Genomic DNA, 17,612 nt, shown 5'->3' on the forward strand with positions numbered 1-17,612 from the left:
GGCAGTAAAACAGACCTTTACTTTGTGTTAAAAAAAAAAAAAGTTTATTGCTATCAGTGTCAACCACTGACAATCATTGTCCTATTTTTAAAGGTTAAATGGTTAAACATCACATAAAACATGAAAAAGACATCAAACTATTTAAACAACTTTACAACATTCTGTTGTTTTTTGTTTTTTGCCTATTGTTGTGGGTTTACAGAATGACACAGAATAATTTCTTCTCTCTGAATGGGTTTTCAGATGAAGGGACGGGAGTGACCAGAGGATCCTCTTTGGCGTGAGATTCACAGTATGCCATGAGTTCAGCAGCAGCCTTAGACACCTGCACAAAACATAAAAATTTATATATTCGCTTCAACTAAAGCAACCAAATAAAATACAGTGCAGTAGTTGCTGCTTTGTTTATGATGTTGTAATTAGTTTGTAAAAGTTGGCAATACCTGTAATCTCAAACATGTTGAATTTTATTTTTACTAGACAACAGTTGTGCACATTAGCCAAACTGTCTGTTTACACAAATATACATAAAAACTGTGTGTGTGTGGGTGTGTGTGTGGTTGGGGGGGTGGGGGTGGGTGGGGGGGGGTGTGTGTGTGGGTGTGTGTGTGTGGGGGGGGGGGGTGGGGGGGGGGGGGGGTGTAGGGGTGTGTGTGTGTGTGTGTGTGTGTGTGTGTGTATTATGTATTGTGACATCATTGTTGCACAATCCATGTATTCACTGTTTATATGAATGAGATAATTGTTTTTTATTGCTTACATTTATTCTTAATAGATGATGTGATGTGCATGTTTCTTACCAGCATCCTCTCTATGTTGACCTCCAGTTTTAGTTGCTCCACTGTCTTTCGGGCATCTGCAATCTTGGCCATATTGTTCGACATCCTACACAGCAGCAGCACTGATATCAACAATCTGGCATGAAAAAGCATAATCCGTGTTTTTAGTTTGAATTTAACATTTTAGTAGGACATAATAATCAGCAATGTAAAAGCATCAGCAAGACATTTAAATCAGTATGAATTAATTGTTAGATGTAGTGAGGTACCAGACTAGGGCTGTACTTTACATTAGAGTCAGTTGGTAAAACATGCTGAGTCGAGAGAAAGGCAATATTATTCTAAGATTGTGGACAGGTCAATGTTGTAGGCTATGAGAGAAGAGTGTCTTAAATGGAGGCAAGTCACTGTGGCCATCCTTAATATAAAATTATATATTGTTTTGATAAGGAGATCACATGGTGCCTAGCCTGTTTCAGTTTGCCTTATTAATTGTGCTCCCTGGGTCTCAGCTGCAAGTGGCAGAGGCTGGTCTCCAGGGGGTGAGGGCCAGGGAGTGGGAGGGGCCCTCCGTAGGGAACCATCCGCTACTGCAGAGTGTAAATACAGTTATCCCTACATTAACACTTTGTAACAAAATTTGACACAATTTACTTGTCACCTTTACTTTAATAACTTGCTTTGTTTTATTGTATTTTTTTCACTTGAGACGGTGCAAGTTATGACTAAGTGCCCATTTCCATAAAAATCTTTTGAGTAAACTGAATGACTTAGAAATAATAATAAATTAAAAAAAAAAATAATAATAATAATTTGCATATTACATATATAGGCACAGATCAAATACTTCACTTCAGCACTCAAGTAAAGATATGTCCATGTAGGTTACAATTAATTAACATGTTAATCACTTAAAGAACAATTACTTTTTTTTCAAGTAGGCAACATCAGAAGTTTAAAAACATAACTTACCAGAAGGCCAGCGTCACTGACTCCTGATTTCATTTAGGTCTTGACCCGGTCCGCGTTACAGTAACAGTCTGGTGGAGGTGACTGGAGAGATGAGGTGGAGTCACTAGGTCTTCAGCAGATTCCCACCTTCACATAATGAGGCTCAGCCTCCGCAGCTCCACATGTGGCCCTCGCCTTCTGTGTGTCTATTTCTCTACAACTCACGCATACAAAAACACCAATCAAAAAGGTAAAATAATTTAGTTTGTTACAGTATTTTGTATGTATTTGTAGATATATCAGTCCGGTAGTGTTTCTTACTGTTCCTAATGGATTTAACTATTTTTTTAGATGTTCATGCTGTAAGTGCACACAATATTGGTATATAAAATGCATAAAAAATTAAAGCACAGAAAAAAATAACTAGTTAAAAGATGTGTACATAGACAAAATACAGAACTTGAATAAATTTCCTTTTCCTGCAATGATAATGCATTTACTTAACAAATATTTCATACATCTTGGCTATATTATTCAGTATATTTGGCAATCCAAAATCATATCCAACTCTCCCCAAATATAAATAAATTGGGAATAGTTAAGCTCTTCATGGACTTGTCATCTATCCTGTAGTGTAGACAGCAGCAGGAGGCAAAGTGCAGTGTGGTAGTGAAATGTCAGGCATCATTAGCATCTCTGTAATTGGTCTCACTCAAACGAGGATCAACACAAGTCAATAACAGACCGAGAGCTACAGGTGTGATAGAAAAGTCAGGATATGTCTGTTTGCTAAGAAGATTTGTAAAGACAGGAACACAAATATTCATGGGTTTAAGCTTTCTGTTATCCATGGGTTTAGATACATATGTATTTCTATGGGCTTCAGAATGGTAAAATATTAGGCCCGTTGCCATAGCAAATAACAGTTAAAAACAAAATATTTTGAATGGGAAAAAATCCTCAAAATGTTTCTTAGTGAAGCTGAAAACCATCAATAGGCAACATCATATGGGTAAGAAAACCGTGTTGAGGAAAAACATGATTCATACAGTGCTACTCAATTATAGTACTGAAACAACGCCATCTGCTGATTAACCACTGGTCCTACATATTCTTTATGTGCTGACTAGAGTTTAAATAATGATGCTTAACATCTTGTCTAGATACATAAACATACATTCATGCACCATGTATGATCGTTCCATAAATAACACAAGGGTAGGCTTGTTTACACGCATAATCCATGGAGAAATAATGTTATATAAAACATAATTTAATGTCATTCAGATATTCTGAGGTAAAGTTGAATTCAATTGTAATGATCAAACACACATTGTATACATTCAAACCTACCATAAGTTACAGTTAACACCACATCATAAAGGTATATTTAAATCCAATCCATGCAATTTAACTAGTATAAGGTTAGATAGACAAATGGAGAGATTTTCACTGAAGACTTTGGATAATGTAAGTTTTTTTTGTGTTTTTCTCTCGCATTTTATTTTGAATTGTTTGACTTGAGACTGGCATATGCTGATGGACTGCAACAGTTTTGAGCAATAAAATCAGTTGTGTGTTGCCAAAATACAATCATTGTAAGACATTTTGGTTGTAACAAAGCCAGAACTTTGTATGAGTAGAGTAAGACAAAATACTGTTTTCTATTTGCAGGAAAGTCGAGGTGACATAGTACAGGACTTGTAGTACTTGTAGTTCTGTTCAAGCCTGTGACTGATGACTGCACGTGCAATTTAAATGATCTCATATTTAAGCACGCTGTAGGTTAAAGATAATGTAAATGACCTCATATGTAAGCACACTTTGTAGGCTAAAGATAATGCAAATTATCTCATATTTAAGCAGGGCAGGCTATGTATGCTAAAGATAATGTAAATTACCACATATTTAAGCAGGCTATGTAGGCTAAAGATAATGTAAATTATCTCATATTTAAGTAGGGCAGACTATGTATGCTAAAGATAATGTAAATTACCACATATTTAAGCAGACTATGTAGGCTAAAGATAATGTAAATGACCATATATTTAAGCAGGCTATGTATGCTAACAATAATATAAATTACCTCATATTTAAACACGCTGTAGGTTAAAGATAATGTAAAGGACCTCATATTTAAGCAGCCTATGTAGGCTAAAGATAATGTAAATGACCTCATATTTAAGCACAATGTATGTTAAAGATAATGTAAATGACCTCATATTTAAGTATGCTATGTAGGCTAAGGATAATGTGAATGACCTCATATTTAAGCATGATATGTAGGCTAAAGATAATGTAAAGACCTCATATGTAAGCAGACTATGTAGCCTGAAGATAATGTGAATGACCACATATTTATACTTTCCTGTTGTTTTGTTTGTGTGTGTAGGCAGCACGGTGGCTGAGTGGCAACACTCATGCCTCACAGCAAGAGGGTTTGGTTCAATCCCCGGGTCGCTCAGGCCTTTCTGTGTGGAGTTTTTCATGTTTCTCCCCGTGTCTGGATGGGTTTCCTCCAGGTATTCCGGTTTCCCCCATCAGCTAAAACATGAACGCCCTTCGAGACAACTGTTGTTGTGATTTTGGGCGTTACAAAAATAAATGAATTGAATTGAATTGAAATTTAAGCAGGATATGTAGGCTAAAGATAATGTAAATGACCTCATATTTAAGCAGGGCAGGCTCTGTATGCTAAAGATAATGTAAACTACCACATATTTAAGCAGGCTATGTAGACTAAAGATAATGTAAATGACCATATATTTAAGCATGCTATGTATGTTAAAGATAATGTACATGACCTCATATTTAAGCATGCTATGTAGGCTAAAGATAATATAAATGACCTCATATTTAAGCACGCTGTAGGTTAAAGATAATGTAAATGACCTCATATTTAACCACGCTGTGGGATAAAGATAATGTAGCCTATTGTTTTATTTATTTTATTTGCAGCTATTAAAATACAATATGTTACAATACAAGACTGTTTGTAGGTTAATTTACATCATTACTGTAGATAGGCTTATTGCTGCGTTTACATCCCTATAACGGACTTCAGGCTGTGGCATACATCTCAGCGCGTGCCATTTTAAACCAAGAAAAAGGAGGTGTGGTTTCTGCCCCTCCCACTAACGCCTTGTCCATTTTGTATCCACTCTCCTCAAATGTTACCATCTGAAACAATAGCATGTTATTATTTCCCAGCTCCTCTCTGAATCGTGGTGTAAAGGTGTAAAGGAGAGGCTGCTGTGGCCTGGTGGGCACAGGCTGCTGTGGCCTGGTGGGCACAGGGCTGGACCCGTGTGGTGGGCGTGTAGAGGCACGAGCGCAGCGCTGAATGACGTGCGTGAACACAGCGCGACCATCTCGTTTGGCTGTCACTCGGACTTTAGCTGTAATGACAGAGCTATAACTACGCACAACTAGCGCTATGAAACAACCTTTTACTACAAAAGCAGAGTTTGGGGCTCTGTGAGACTGCGAAGCAGCGTTAATCCTGAAATGAGCAGCGGCTAATCCCGGTGAGTGAGAGTAAAGGACGGCGGCGCGCGCTCAAGTCCACAGCTCCACATTCAGACATCATCAGAGCTCTACACATCCAGACACATCAACCACCATCTGAACCAAGATGCACACCACATCTGGATGACAACAAGATGGCTAGTGGCGTTGGAAGTAAGTAAGACTAAGGCGCACAGAAATGATGCTATCCGCTACTAGCAGCACATCGTGTGTTGTAATGTTACCAACTTCCTGCATGGCTGCCTCTGCCTCTGCCTCCTCTGATTCACTGCCTCATGAAGCCTGTGAGGACTGAGCCCGCATCACTGTGTACCTTTGTTTATTGGTAATCAGTAAAAGTCACACGTTTGACCTGTGCCAGGCTCGACACTCAGCCCGTGTATTGTGCACTTGTGAGAGAGGTGCACAATGTAGACTGCGCAGAAGGATCTAGCCCTCCACTTTGTCCAATATTCACAGCTATTATCATGTTTTTCTCTCTTTATTGACAAATCTGTCTTTTCAGCATTATTCATTTCTCAACTTTCTCCCAAGACACTGCAGTGATTTAAACATCAGTGTAGTGTCTGTCTTACAGGCCCATAGTGTTACAGCCACCTGTGTGAAGAAGCTTTAAAGACTGATAATGTTTTTTTGTTTGTCTGGAACCAGACCTGTGCAAGGTTTATTCAACGGTCACAGTCATATTTATACCACTTCGCTTGGGGAGATATGTTAAAAATATATTTTGTTAGACATGACAGATGAGTTATTGTGTCACAGACAGGACAGTCTTTGAGTAGATGTATATGTTGCAACAGTGGCTTTTTCATTTTTGTAATCTTTCTGCAGAGCACAAGTTACTGGTCATTGGTCCAACGGAGCCATGGTCAGTGAGAGAAAAGCTTTGCCTGGCTACATCGGTGATGAAAAGTGGAGACCAGAATTGGTAATGTTGAATTTTGGAAAATTATTCTGTTGCTCTGTCATGTTACAATGTAGTTGTCATTTAAAATCAGAATAGGAAGCCTCATACTGGTTTTCTGTTTCTTCTTTTAATTGCTACATCCATATAATAACTTTGTTTCACTTGATATTGTGTATTATATGCTTTGAACGATATATTGCAATAGTCTTAAACCACTATACCATAATCAATTAACTTAACCTTTTTGTAGCTATGCATTTGGGGAAACTTTCAACCAGCCTTTATACTCTGCATTGTTGACATCAAAAGCCACATTGTGAATTGCTCAGTGTTTTTCTTTCAAAAACTTTGCAGGGTTTCTGTTAGTCGTGCAATTAAACCATTTGCAGAACCTGGAAGACCACCTGACTGGTTTTCGCAAAAGGTGTGGTATATTCAAAGATCTTGCTGTTAAACCTTGCTTATAAATATCCTTGCATTTCACACAGTGTGATTCTTGCATATTTCACAGCATTGTGCATCAAAATACTCAGAGCTCCTCGAAACAACAGAAGCACCAAAGTGAGTGTGTGCAATTTATGTATTTTATGAGCATAAAATGTGTGTATAATAATGACATCTGTTATTCATAGACGTAAGCGTGGGGAAAAAGGTGAGATTGTGGAAACGGTGGAGGATGTGATTGTGCGCAGACTGACGGCAGAGAGGATTGATGAGCTCAAAAAGCTGATTAAAGAAACTCAGGAGAAGCACAGGTGAGGCAACAATCATATGATGTACATAGTACATATTATGAAAGGTGTGGAAAGCATATGCTCTGCCTTTGTAGGAAGCTCAAAAGGGAGGCAGTTCTTATTCAGGCGGGCCACCTCGATTTAAAACTAGAAGATTTGTGGGAAGACATCCAACAGTAAGAAAAACACTATTTGCACACATATATTTTATATTAATTTGTGTGTTTACCTGATAATAATAATGATGTGTTTATTCTTTTTATAGGAAGAAAAAAGAGGAAGAGGAGGCAGCTGAGTTAAAAAGAAAGGCCACTGATACTGCTTACCAGGGTATTTTACATAACACATTAATAATATCAGTATTTAAGCCTAGTTGTTGGAATGACATATGAGTGTTCATCCACATGTATATAATGTTACCCCAGCTTAGTGCAACTGTTATAATATTCTTTACATATTCATTGATATTTTTTGTATTTGTCTTGCTTTTTCAGCCAGACTGGCATTAAAGTTAGCTCCCAAGCGTATTTCTGGAGTTACCATAAATTCACCTACAGGCTGTGGATCCCCAAACCAGGAGTTATCACCTGGGGACCCACTTGAATGCCTAACTTCAGAACTGGCCTCTCCAAAAAGTGTAAGTTTCAATTGCTATGAGACATTTCAGTCTTACATCCACTTTATAGCTGGTTTGTTTTTCATGGTTGAGGATGATAATTACATGAATATTTTTTACAGGCTTTAGGATCAGCTCAGTTGATCTCACTGGGTTGTTCTGGATCTGGTGCAGATGAAGGCTGCCATCCTTCAGTCCTGGATGAGTCACAAAAAAAGCTCTTGGTTCAGAAAGCCACACCTCCACCTTCTCCTCTTTTGTCTGAGCTCCTGAAGAAAGGAAGCATTTTGCCCACAAATGCCAGACTGGTAGTTAAACAAGAATAATAAATATGAAATACTATTCTAAAATGATTTTAATACTATGTATTGCTCATTAGAATACACCGACAGTATTATTTGTTATGTTTATTTTGAAGATTGGAGATGGGGAGCTCTCTGCTATTCACATGGTGGATTCAGGAACACCACCTGGTCTTCCACTGCCTCAGGTCCCAGGTACATATGACTGCTAAGCAATGTACATTATAAGTACTGACCACTAGTATCTCCTACTGCAGTTGTAACATCTGAAATGTGACCTACAGCTAACTGTGTTATTGTATGTGACATGGCAGGTGCACCGATGCTGTCTCGTCTGCTGGAGGCTGGACCCACTCCGTTTTCAGCCCCATTAGGTTTCATGGTCAGTGGAGACAGTGCGGCCTCTGCTGCCTCTCCTGTTACAGAAGACACAGATGCTTCAGCATGTACAGGTCTGCCTAGGCATACTCTCTTTAACACATACTGTGTATAACTGCATTATTATGATATTATGAGTAAATAAATTCACTGGAGACATTTGGACACTGTTAAACACATCATTGTCTTGTGTGCAGGGCAAAATGCAATGCCCTCTATGGGCTCTGGGTGCAGAAGGGCCACTCCTGAAGTGAAGGAGTCTGAACTAAGTGAGGAGGATGTGAACGTAGCATATATGGGAGATGAACTGGATTTAAAGACAGTGGGAGATATCATTGCTATTATTGAGGACAAGGTGCAATAACTTATTTTGTCAATATTGTATACACTACATGAGATGAATCATGCTACAGTGGCTCCCTTGTATGGTTTGACTTCAGGCCGACGAGAGTGCAGAGGCACTGGATGCAGCGGCTGTGGAAGCAGCTCTGTCTCTGTGTGAAGAGAGTGGGCACACTCTGGCTGCTGCCTGGGCCTCAGGGCCTTTCCAGCCTCAGGACAGTGGCCCAACAGCGCCACCTACAGTGACTCCTGGAGCTTCACAGTGTTCATCTCATCAGAGCAGCACAGTGGCAAAGACTGAACTGTTACTAGCAAACAGAGGGCCTTCTGCTGAACATGCATCTCTGTGCAATAGTCAAGATAACTGTCCTAGAGCTTTACCCAGAGGACTAAAAGGCCTCCCACAAACATCATTGTCTCCATGCAACTCTTCTCATTCTGAAGCAGAGAGAAAGCCTGCTGATGATATGCTGCAGGTTAATCAAATCTCAACTAAAATAACCATTAAATGTGAGGGTGAGAAGTGGACACAACACCGACTTGACAAAGGTCATGGAGGTAGGTAGATCAATACAGGAAAAAAAAATGTTAAGTTTGCCTAATATATAATGACTTTATGTGTTGGCAGACTCATTATTAGAAGATAGCCCTCTGACAGAAAGGAGTCTCAAGGTATGGCACCCAATAAATATAGAACAGACATGATTACATCTGTTGTACTGAATTCAGTGTAAATATTAACCTGTATCATAAATCATTTAATATTTGTATGCTATCTGCAACTTTACAGGGGAAGAAGGTGAAAGATGAAGCATGCTTTGACACAGCACAAGCAGACTGTGAGAGCACTGGTGCTGAAGACTGTGGGGTCAAAGGGGAGGAGGATGAGGCCTTTCTCTCAGAGCTAGAGGGTGATATGGAGCTTGAGCCTGCAGCAAGTGAGAGTGAAGATGGATACAGTCTCACGGCTTCCTCCTCTCTCCAACTCAACACAACTGCAGACTCCATCCCCAGTAGCCCTGCCTCCTCTCAGTTGTGAGTGAAAAGCCTCGCCCACAAAACAGGCAAATGTAAAAATGTTTGAATAAGTGTTTGCTTTGTTCACCAGTCAGACATAACATTATGACCTTCTTCAGTTGATTTTTTAATTTTTTAATTTTAAAGATTACAATGGCATTGTCATTAGTTGCCGATTAGCTGGTTATTCTTCATTGTACTCGTCATTTCTAAATATTTCCAAAAATAAATCGGGAAAATTAATGGTAATTTTACTTCAACCTGTCCACTGTTGTACTTCAAATGCAACAAACTGCAATGTGCTGTGTATTCTGGCACTCTGGTTTTCTAAACAATTTAAGATGATCAGATGAATCACACCTCATGGAACTGTCTTCACACTATACTTTTACAGGTTTCCAACAAACCACCATGATGGAAGATTTTTTAAAACTCATTGCTTGCTGGTCATAATGTTTTGTCTGATATCCCTGTATATTTGCCAGTTCATAATAATGTGTAAGGTTTTAAATTAGGTTTTTGCATAAAATATTTTGCTCAGTAGTCCTGGTTTATATTGTTGCAGTTCAATGTGCAGTGAGGATCAGGAGGCATTACAAGCGCACAAGATTTGGAAGAAAGCCATTATGTTAGTGTGGCGTGCAGCAGCCAATCACAGGTCAGTTTGAGCACATGACGCTAATATGATTCAGACAAAACCCATTTATTCAAATTTATTATTGTTTATATCCTAGGTACGCCAATGTTTTCCTGCAGCCAGTTACAGATGAAATAGCACCCGGATACCATAGTATTGTGCACAGGTAGGAAATTTTGTTTATATCATTGTATAGATGTGTGATGACAAGAGTAAGCAATGGGGTTGTCGTAACTAGGCCTGTCACGGTATCAAATTTTGGAGCATGATATATTTGCTACAGAGAAACGCTATGATAAACGATAATGAAACTACTTTGTGCCTGTGACACAGTAACCTTACAGCAGGATAATCCCAGCAAACAAATGTTTAAAAAGACATGAGCAGCAACAAATAAATGAAGAATGAAGCAATACCTAGCCGTAGAAGCTATCTTTTTAACCCTATGCAGCTCAAAACTTATCATATTACAGCAAAAAAAAATAAAAAATCTCCCATTATTGCAAAGAAGCTATACACATGATAAATATTGAGCCCCAAACTATATTGATCAGCTATCGTATATTGAACTATATGTCAATATAGTAATTACCTTGACAGGCCTAGCCATAACTTACTGTACATGTATTCATTGGTTTTAGTTTCTTGTCATAAGTGCCATTGTGAGGACTTTTTAAAAGATAGAATATTTAGTTTAGAGTTGTTAATTGCTATGGCTATGGCTATGTATATTTTCCCATAACTCTGAAACCCTTGTATACCATTTAAAAGAAGAAAAAATACACATTTGCTAACATTCACACTAAAAATATTATATTATATATATATTTAAGGCCCATGGATCTCGCCACCATCAAAAAGAATATTGAGACAGGTTTGATCCGGACCACGGCAGAGTTTCAGCGGGACATAATGTTGATGTTCCAAAATGCGGTCATGTACAACAGCCTGGATCATGACGTGTACCACATGGCTCTGGAGATGCAACGGGACGTCCTGGAGCAGGTGCAGCAGTTTCTGGCCACACAGCTCATCATGGAGACTAGCGAGTCGGGCATCAGCGCCAAGAGCCTGCGGGGGGGCCGAGAGAGCACACGCAGACAGGACTCCACTGACAAGGTGCCACTTCTTTGACGAAAGTTTACTTGCCTTTCAATGTGTCTATATTCTCTGTAAAGTAGGTTATTTTAATTCATGAAAGCCAAGGGCAGGTTTTGAAATAGGTAAGTAGTTTTGTTTTGTCCACTATTTTAAGTCTTACTGCATCTGGGCTGAATCATAGTTGTGTCATAGGTGAAAAGGTGTTTTATTATATTTAGCCTTCAGTATTCAGTCTTTTTTTTATTGACAATTGATTTAGATGAACGTCTTAAAGAAAAACACAATTTTTCATCCAATATGTAGTGCTTCATTTCATTTAGCTTAGTACTGGATGGCTAGAAACAGATAAGCCCAATTTTATGCTTTATTTCCTTTTCACTTCTGAGTGTAACTGCATCGTTTTGCTCTGGCAGGACTCTGTTTCCATGTCCTCTCCTGCCTTTCTTCTTTCTCTTTTTGTAAGTACCTTGTCCTAAAGCTATTTTTTCCTTTTCAGCGTTTGTAAAACATAATGACAGTAATATTTGTACTGTGTTGTTTTGCAGGATGGAGGCACTAGAGGGAGACGCTGTGCCATGGAAGCTGACCTCAAGATGAAGAAATGAATTGTGGGAAATGTTGGCTCACAGTATCACTCAAGTTGAGCAGTGAATAATAGTGCTGCATGGATGCTCCTTTTAATGCAGTTTTTGTAACATGGCGTGTTATCATTTATTTGCACTCTAAAATCAATGGATAGACTATAAATGTATAATTTAAGTCATCCATGTACAGGGCTTACTAACAGATTAATCCAATGTTACTAAGGGGCATTTAATACTAAATCTTTAACAGAGCTATTCATTAATTTCCTGAGCCTCTGTAAAAGGTTATAAAGGATTTGAGTAATGTGGTGATTTAGAAAGAATCATGAGGCCAAAGAACACAATATAATACTTGTAACCATCACATGAAATACACTATTAAATCTGCCTATATACACTGTGGTACTAAGTATTTGAGATATTTTTGTCACTTGTTATGTTGGTCAATTAACCTATGGGTGAACTATGTCAAGTGCTTAAATATATTTATTTTGAGTGTTTCAATATCGCACTATGTACTAATCAGTATTCTCAATTTCAAATAAACTTAACTTACAATCATGAAACTTGACTCTTATTTGCAGTGTAACATTTGCATGTGAAAGAAGAGCAGTAGTCAACATAGTGAGAACTTTTTATTTTTCGTTGAATATGAGCCACTGATTTCTTTGTCTTCATTTCACAGTTTTATGTTAAATGTTTTAATAATAATCTGAGGTCTTGGACTGAAGTTAGCTTCAGCGACGTAACTACATAAATCATGACATTGAACTGTTCTGCATGCAACAATAAATAAATAAACAACTTAAATTTGAACAAACATTTGAACTAAAGTGCTTGATACAGACTTCGTACAAATGAGAACTTATTAAGTAACTGTCTAGTCAGTGACATGAAAAAGCATTAATATTGGAGAATGTTGTCAAGAAATAAACAAAACACTCAAGTCTGTTTTGTTGATGAATCCATTTTTCAATGAGTGTTTTAAAAAATGAGATCTGTAGTCACAATGTGTGAAGGATTAAGCACTCCTCTTAGTACACTGTGGATGCTGTTATACTGTTAGTTATAAAATAACTATTAAGCATGGCTAACCAAGTAACATTTTAGGATTCCAAGATCCTGACCTTAACAAAAAATGCCTGTCGACAGTAAGCATGGAAATAATGGTTTGAAGCAAGTATAAACATTGAGACCCATCACACTGCAAATGGGCAACTGGCATTGGTAGTGTTTCAATTTGATTTGTCCTTACAAATAAAACTAAATACTGTCTTTGAGTGTCCAAGAAGGTAATCAGTCAGTTTACTACTGTGTAATTTCTTACTACAGAAAACTTGAGCCATGACGCTCTTGTAACATTCACAAGGAAAATTTAAAAAATACAAAAATGCGCAAAGACAGAGAAGCTGTCTAGTTACATAGAAAGCAAAAAAAAAAAACAACAACAAAAAAAACAAAAACCAACAGTGCCAATTGAACATCCTTCAAGCCCACAGATCCATGCCAAACTGTGCAATTTCTATAAGTGTTGTGTCTCCACTAGTACAACACTACCACAATAACACCATACCTCGCACCTTCCATCATCAGTGCTGGCTGCTAACATGTCAACACTATTTTCTACCATTCAAGAGAAGGCACATAGTTTTCAGTGGCATTGGCTACCACTGCACCATACCTCACTCTTCTCCAAAAGTAGCCAGATTGGGATAACTACACTCAAATTCAAATGTGTAGTTTAAGATGAGTCGGTCTCCTTCTCTCGCACAGTCCTCATTACCCTCTTTGTCTCTGCACTAGTCGATGTAGTTTCTCACAGTTGTCCAGCCTCATTGTTTCAGCCTTCTGCTTTAACCTCTCATCTCGGTAAAGCTGTCCTAGATTTGCCAAATCTGACTCTGCAAAAATAAAAGATAATGAGGAAAAAGGAGAAAAAAAGAGTAATATTAACAATAGGGTTGATGGCAAATATACAACAAATGAGCATAACAGCATGATCATATAATAAATGTTGGTGGTCACAACTGCAGTTCTGGCTAGCTACACTTGTGGAAAAGATCAGAAACAGGGAGGGTAGCCAACACAATTAGGCCAATTAGTCAAATTGTAACTCTTGCCTATTTTACCTTGTTCTAATACACTACTTTTGAGGTCTTGTCACTTAATCTGTCTGTGGTCTCTTAATAATGTCTTACTTTGTTGTTTCTCTTTCCAGCAACTGCTCTGAAGATGCTCAATATAGTCACTTTCTATAGTCTTCTCCAGCTCGTCTAGAGCAGCTCCGCGGTACTCCTTCTCAAAACTTTTATCTACATAATATGGTACGCCCATGTGCTGCGTCTCCCTAGACACCACCAGCCCCAAGGCCCTGGAAATGAGAGATATCATTCAAATTAACCCATTAAAACAGAGCAGTCAATACTACATATAGGCTGGTTATGCAACAGACTTACGGTTTATAGAAGAGGCTGTAGGGAGGGTTAGTAGCCATCATCTGAGTAAACACTGATATGAGGATTAGGACCAGCACAGGGAGGAGCTGGAGCAGAGCAGTGAAGGTGTTCTGTGATAAAATCAGCAGCAGACGGGAACAGATCAGGTTACTGGACATGCGGACTGCAACACTAACTTCATATTCATGTTTTAAAGCAACACACAACTAATGCAGATAACAGAAAACGCTGATTACTTTGAAGTGTATTACAAGCTGCCGGCTGATATGCTTATGGAAATGTATTAAAACTCTATGCAAATAACATAGACTAAATGAAGACTAAATAAAGACTAAATCCTGTGAATTTTCATATGTATCTAGTGGTATCTAAGTATTCAGTATTGTAATAATAGGTATATCAATGTCTACTTAAACATAAGTTTGAAGAAAAACTTTTGATAAATACATTTAGCAAGGGCAAGCCCCTAATAAGACCAAATTCAAACATGTTTTTATTTTGATTTGTTTTTCATTTTCAGATGCAGAAGAGAGTGAGGTGAAACAAATTCTTGGAAACCATGTCCAGTTGACCTATTGTTGACACCTTATTTTATTTTTTTAAATTGTATCTCCCTGACTGAAATCATCATGTGTGTTGAAAAGCATCATGGGAGGTTGTGAGTTACCAACCTGACTCTGGTTTTCCTCCACGACCTCCTCACGCCTCTCATACGCTCGTCGACGGCGTGGCTGGTAAAACTGAGAATAGGAGGCTCCCTGGTTGGTGTACACATGAATGTTGCCTGCACAATGTTGTGACACACATGATAAATGATTACAATATTCCTCTCTTTTTGTCTTTTTAAAAATATGGCATGATACAATCTCCTTTTGCCATTATACCTGTGGGGAATCTTCCTCCGAAGAATATGTTGAAGAGCTCCTCAGGGGAGATGTCAGCCTCGAAGTCTCGGTGGAAGTTGCGGTAGTGTCTATGGTGGGCGTGAGTGGAGTGCTGTGGAGCCGAAGGACTGGACTGGTCTCCATACTGATCGTACTGCTGCCTCTTCTCTGGGTTACTCAGCACTGCATAAGCATTTCCTATTGCTGTTGAATCGGGAATAAAATTAATGTGATTGCTTGATGTGACAATAAAAACAAAAAAACCAAAAAAAACCCACTATAACTAATTTGACTTTTTTAATATAGAAAGGCATTACTATCCATAGAACTGCTTCACAACAATATATAACTTTTGTTAATATTGTTATATATATATATGTTATAATTGTTTTTAGTGTTTGATGATTAATTCATTTAATACACTCATGCAAATCAATACAGAATCTTAACATAACTTTTAACAGTTAAAAATATTTGTTATAACTCATAAAATGCATAATCACTGTGTAACAGTCATATATTATCTTGAATTCTAATATAAAATACCTTTGAATGCATCTGTTGCGCCGGGAGCACAGTTTTTATCAGGGTGAAATTTTAAAGCCAGCTTTCTGTATGCTTTCTTCAGATCTTCCTCACTTGCATTTTTGGGAACACCAAGGATCTCATAGAAGTCTTTGCAATTCTTTATCCTGTAATATTGATCACAGAAGTGATTAGAGATGGGACTGCAGGCTACAATTCAGCACACATGAACAAAAACTAACAAATTGTTTAATATTTTTAGGTAAACTTCACTAAGATATAGGTGAATTATTAAGCATAGTCTCGGTGTCTCAACAAGTAAGTCCCGCCTTTGTTGTAATTCAAATTCAAATACAGAACAGATACCTGTGAACAGACTGCCGTTGATCTTCTGTGTAGCTGTGCTTTTCATCACTATTTGTATTATTTGTATTACTGGTAGCTTCATTATTTCCAAAGTCTTCATCTCTCCAGCCTGATGGTGGTGGTACATGGTTTGAGTCTGTTTGAGGAGTGCCTCCATTTCTGAGTATGGCTTCTATAAGGACTAAGATCACACAATAAAGATGCTTTAATAAAATAGTAACAGAAAAGCAACACAAAACAAAATATATCCTATATAACTTGTAAATGTTATTAAATGCATGATTACTATGTGTATAAACGTTTTCTTACTGGAGGATTAACAATAAAAAGAAAACCATTAGACAATGTTGAAGAAACATGGGTACGTTTACGTGGAGAGAAAAAAACAAAACAAAAAAAACAAAATGGAAAACTAGAATAACTGGCTAAGACAATAATTACAGCTGATAATTGTTGAGTTTACATACACACATCTAATCATCAGTTCATTATCATCAGTTACATTTTTTTAGAGTAACTGATGTGGGTGAGAGACAAAATACAATGAATAACTCTTAGTTTTTATCACATACTTTGCCCTTGCATAAATGTCCTCGTCAAAACCTGCACCTGTCAACAATCTGAAAGAAATTAGATTACATCAGATGTAACTGTTTACATCACATTTCAATAATCTCCTGAAATCAGATGATGATCAGATTTTTTGGTGTGCATGTAAACACTGATGGATGACAAACCAGAATTCTGTCACTTATATGACATTTATATAACACTGTGTCAAAAAAATACACAAAAACATGTAACTTATGTCGACACGGCTGCATGTATTTGGTCCGTGCCTGCTGGTGTGTTCATGTGGTGCAGCAGGATTGCGTTAGTGGCATGTGGCCGGTGCTATATTTACCTCTGGCCCTGGTGCTCGGGTACAGGCTCAGGGCTTCGTTCAGCAGCTGCAGCGCCTTCTCTTTCCGTCCCGACCGTAAACACAGCTTGGCCTTTTCTATTAGCCTGTCCGCTTCTTCTTTGTCCATTTTAGTTTATTCGCGGTGGATTTTGCACAGTCCGTTGCTATTTATATGGGTGAAATGTCCGTGTGTATCATATGTCGGACAGATCGGTGCGGCTAAGCTAACAGCCCGTATGCGCTTTGGTTACTGACAGCTGCGGACAGTGTTAGCGCCGTGTGCTAAGAAACTCACCTCACTGTCACAAATAACACGCGTGTGGCTGCTGTCAGACTGCAACAGCAATTTAAAAGTGGTCATTTTGAAGATGGCATGCTACGAACATTCATTTTGATTCAGATATTACAATAATTTGCCTGAATGAACAGCGCCGTTATCCAAAGTAAACGTTGAGGTGGGCTCGAGCGAGGGGGAGGAGCCAACTGGGCGACGTCATATCCGGTAAAAAAAACAAAACAAAACAACAACACAAAATAAAACTAAGAATAAAAGAATAATGATTGTTAAAAAAAAAAAGAATATAAACGTTTTCCACTTAAT

General features: G+C 38.1%; 3 protein-coding genes across 7 annotated transcripts; 1 reads left to right on the forward strand and 2 right to left on the reverse strand.

Annotated features, from left to right (window-relative positions):
• Positions 1–196: 196 nt before the first annotated feature.
• gng8 (guanine nucleotide binding protein (G protein), gamma 8) lies at positions 197–1,825 on the reverse strand. 2 transcript variants are annotated; one of them, XM_033978731.2, is made up of 3 exons: positions 1,752–1,825; positions 801–885; positions 197–325 (listed from the first exon to the last, which is right to left on the reverse strand). In XM_033978731.2, the coding sequence occupies exons 2-3, from the start codon at positions 882–884 to the stop codon at positions 197–199; spliced, it is 213 nt and encodes a 70-aa protein (XP_033834622.1). In that variant the 5' UTR covers position 885; positions 1,752–1,825. The 2 variants fall into 2 exon arrangements, with proteins under 2 accessions (XP_033834622.1, XP_055082504.1); XM_055226529.1 differs by having other exon boundaries at positions 801–915; positions 1,752–1,818.
• Positions 1,826–5,029: 3,204 nt separating this feature from the next.
• brd8a (bromodomain containing 8a) lies at positions 5,030–12,436 on the forward strand. 4 transcript variants are annotated; one of them, XM_033978952.2, is made up of 20 exons: positions 5,030–5,411; positions 6,090–6,186; positions 6,520–6,589; positions 6,677–6,726; positions 6,798–6,920; positions 6,995–7,075; positions 7,165–7,229; positions 7,394–7,536; positions 7,638–7,823; positions 7,934–8,012; positions 8,132–8,269; positions 8,393–8,550; positions 8,636–9,095; positions 9,166–9,209; positions 9,328–9,572; positions 10,120–10,212; positions 10,289–10,357; positions 11,025–11,310; positions 11,706–11,750; positions 11,838–12,436. In XM_033978952.2, the coding sequence occupies exons 1-20, from the start codon at positions 5,393–5,395 to the stop codon at positions 11,895–11,897; spliced, it is 2,511 nt and encodes an 836-aa protein (XP_033834843.1). In that variant the 5' UTR covers positions 5,030–5,392; the 3' UTR covers positions 11,898–12,436. The 4 variants fall into 4 exon arrangements, with proteins under 4 accessions (XP_033834843.1, XP_055082502.1, XP_055082503.1 ...); XM_055226527.1 differs by having other exon boundaries at positions 8,636–9,094; positions 9,162–9,209; XM_055226528.1 differs by lacking the exon at positions 11,706–11,750 and having other exon boundaries at positions 8,636–9,094; positions 9,162–9,209.
• Positions 12,437–12,494: 58 nt separating this feature from the next.
• Positions 12,495–17,500, reverse strand: dnajc18 (DnaJ (Hsp40) homolog, subfamily C, member 18). Its single transcript, XM_033978143.2, has 8 exons — positions 17,012–17,500; positions 16,108–16,288; positions 15,763–15,908; positions 15,217–15,420; positions 15,004–15,116; positions 14,333–14,442; positions 14,075–14,247; positions 12,495–13,777 (listed from the first exon to the last, which is right to left on the reverse strand). The coding sequence occupies exons 1-8, from the start codon at positions 17,136–17,138 to the stop codon at positions 13,656–13,658; spliced, it is 1,176 nt and encodes a 391-aa protein (XP_033834034.1). The 5' UTR covers positions 17,139–17,500; the 3' UTR covers positions 12,495–13,655.
• Between the last annotated feature and the right edge of the window lie 112 nt (positions 17,501–17,612).

The sequence above is a fragment of the Periophthalmus magnuspinnatus genome, chromosome 14, assembly GCF_009829125.3.
Source record: "Periophthalmus magnuspinnatus isolate fPerMag1 chromosome 14, fPerMag1.2.pri, whole genome shotgun sequence".
Taxonomy (NCBI): domain Eukaryota; kingdom Metazoa; phylum Chordata; class Actinopteri; order Gobiiformes; family Gobiidae; genus Periophthalmus; species Periophthalmus magnuspinnatus.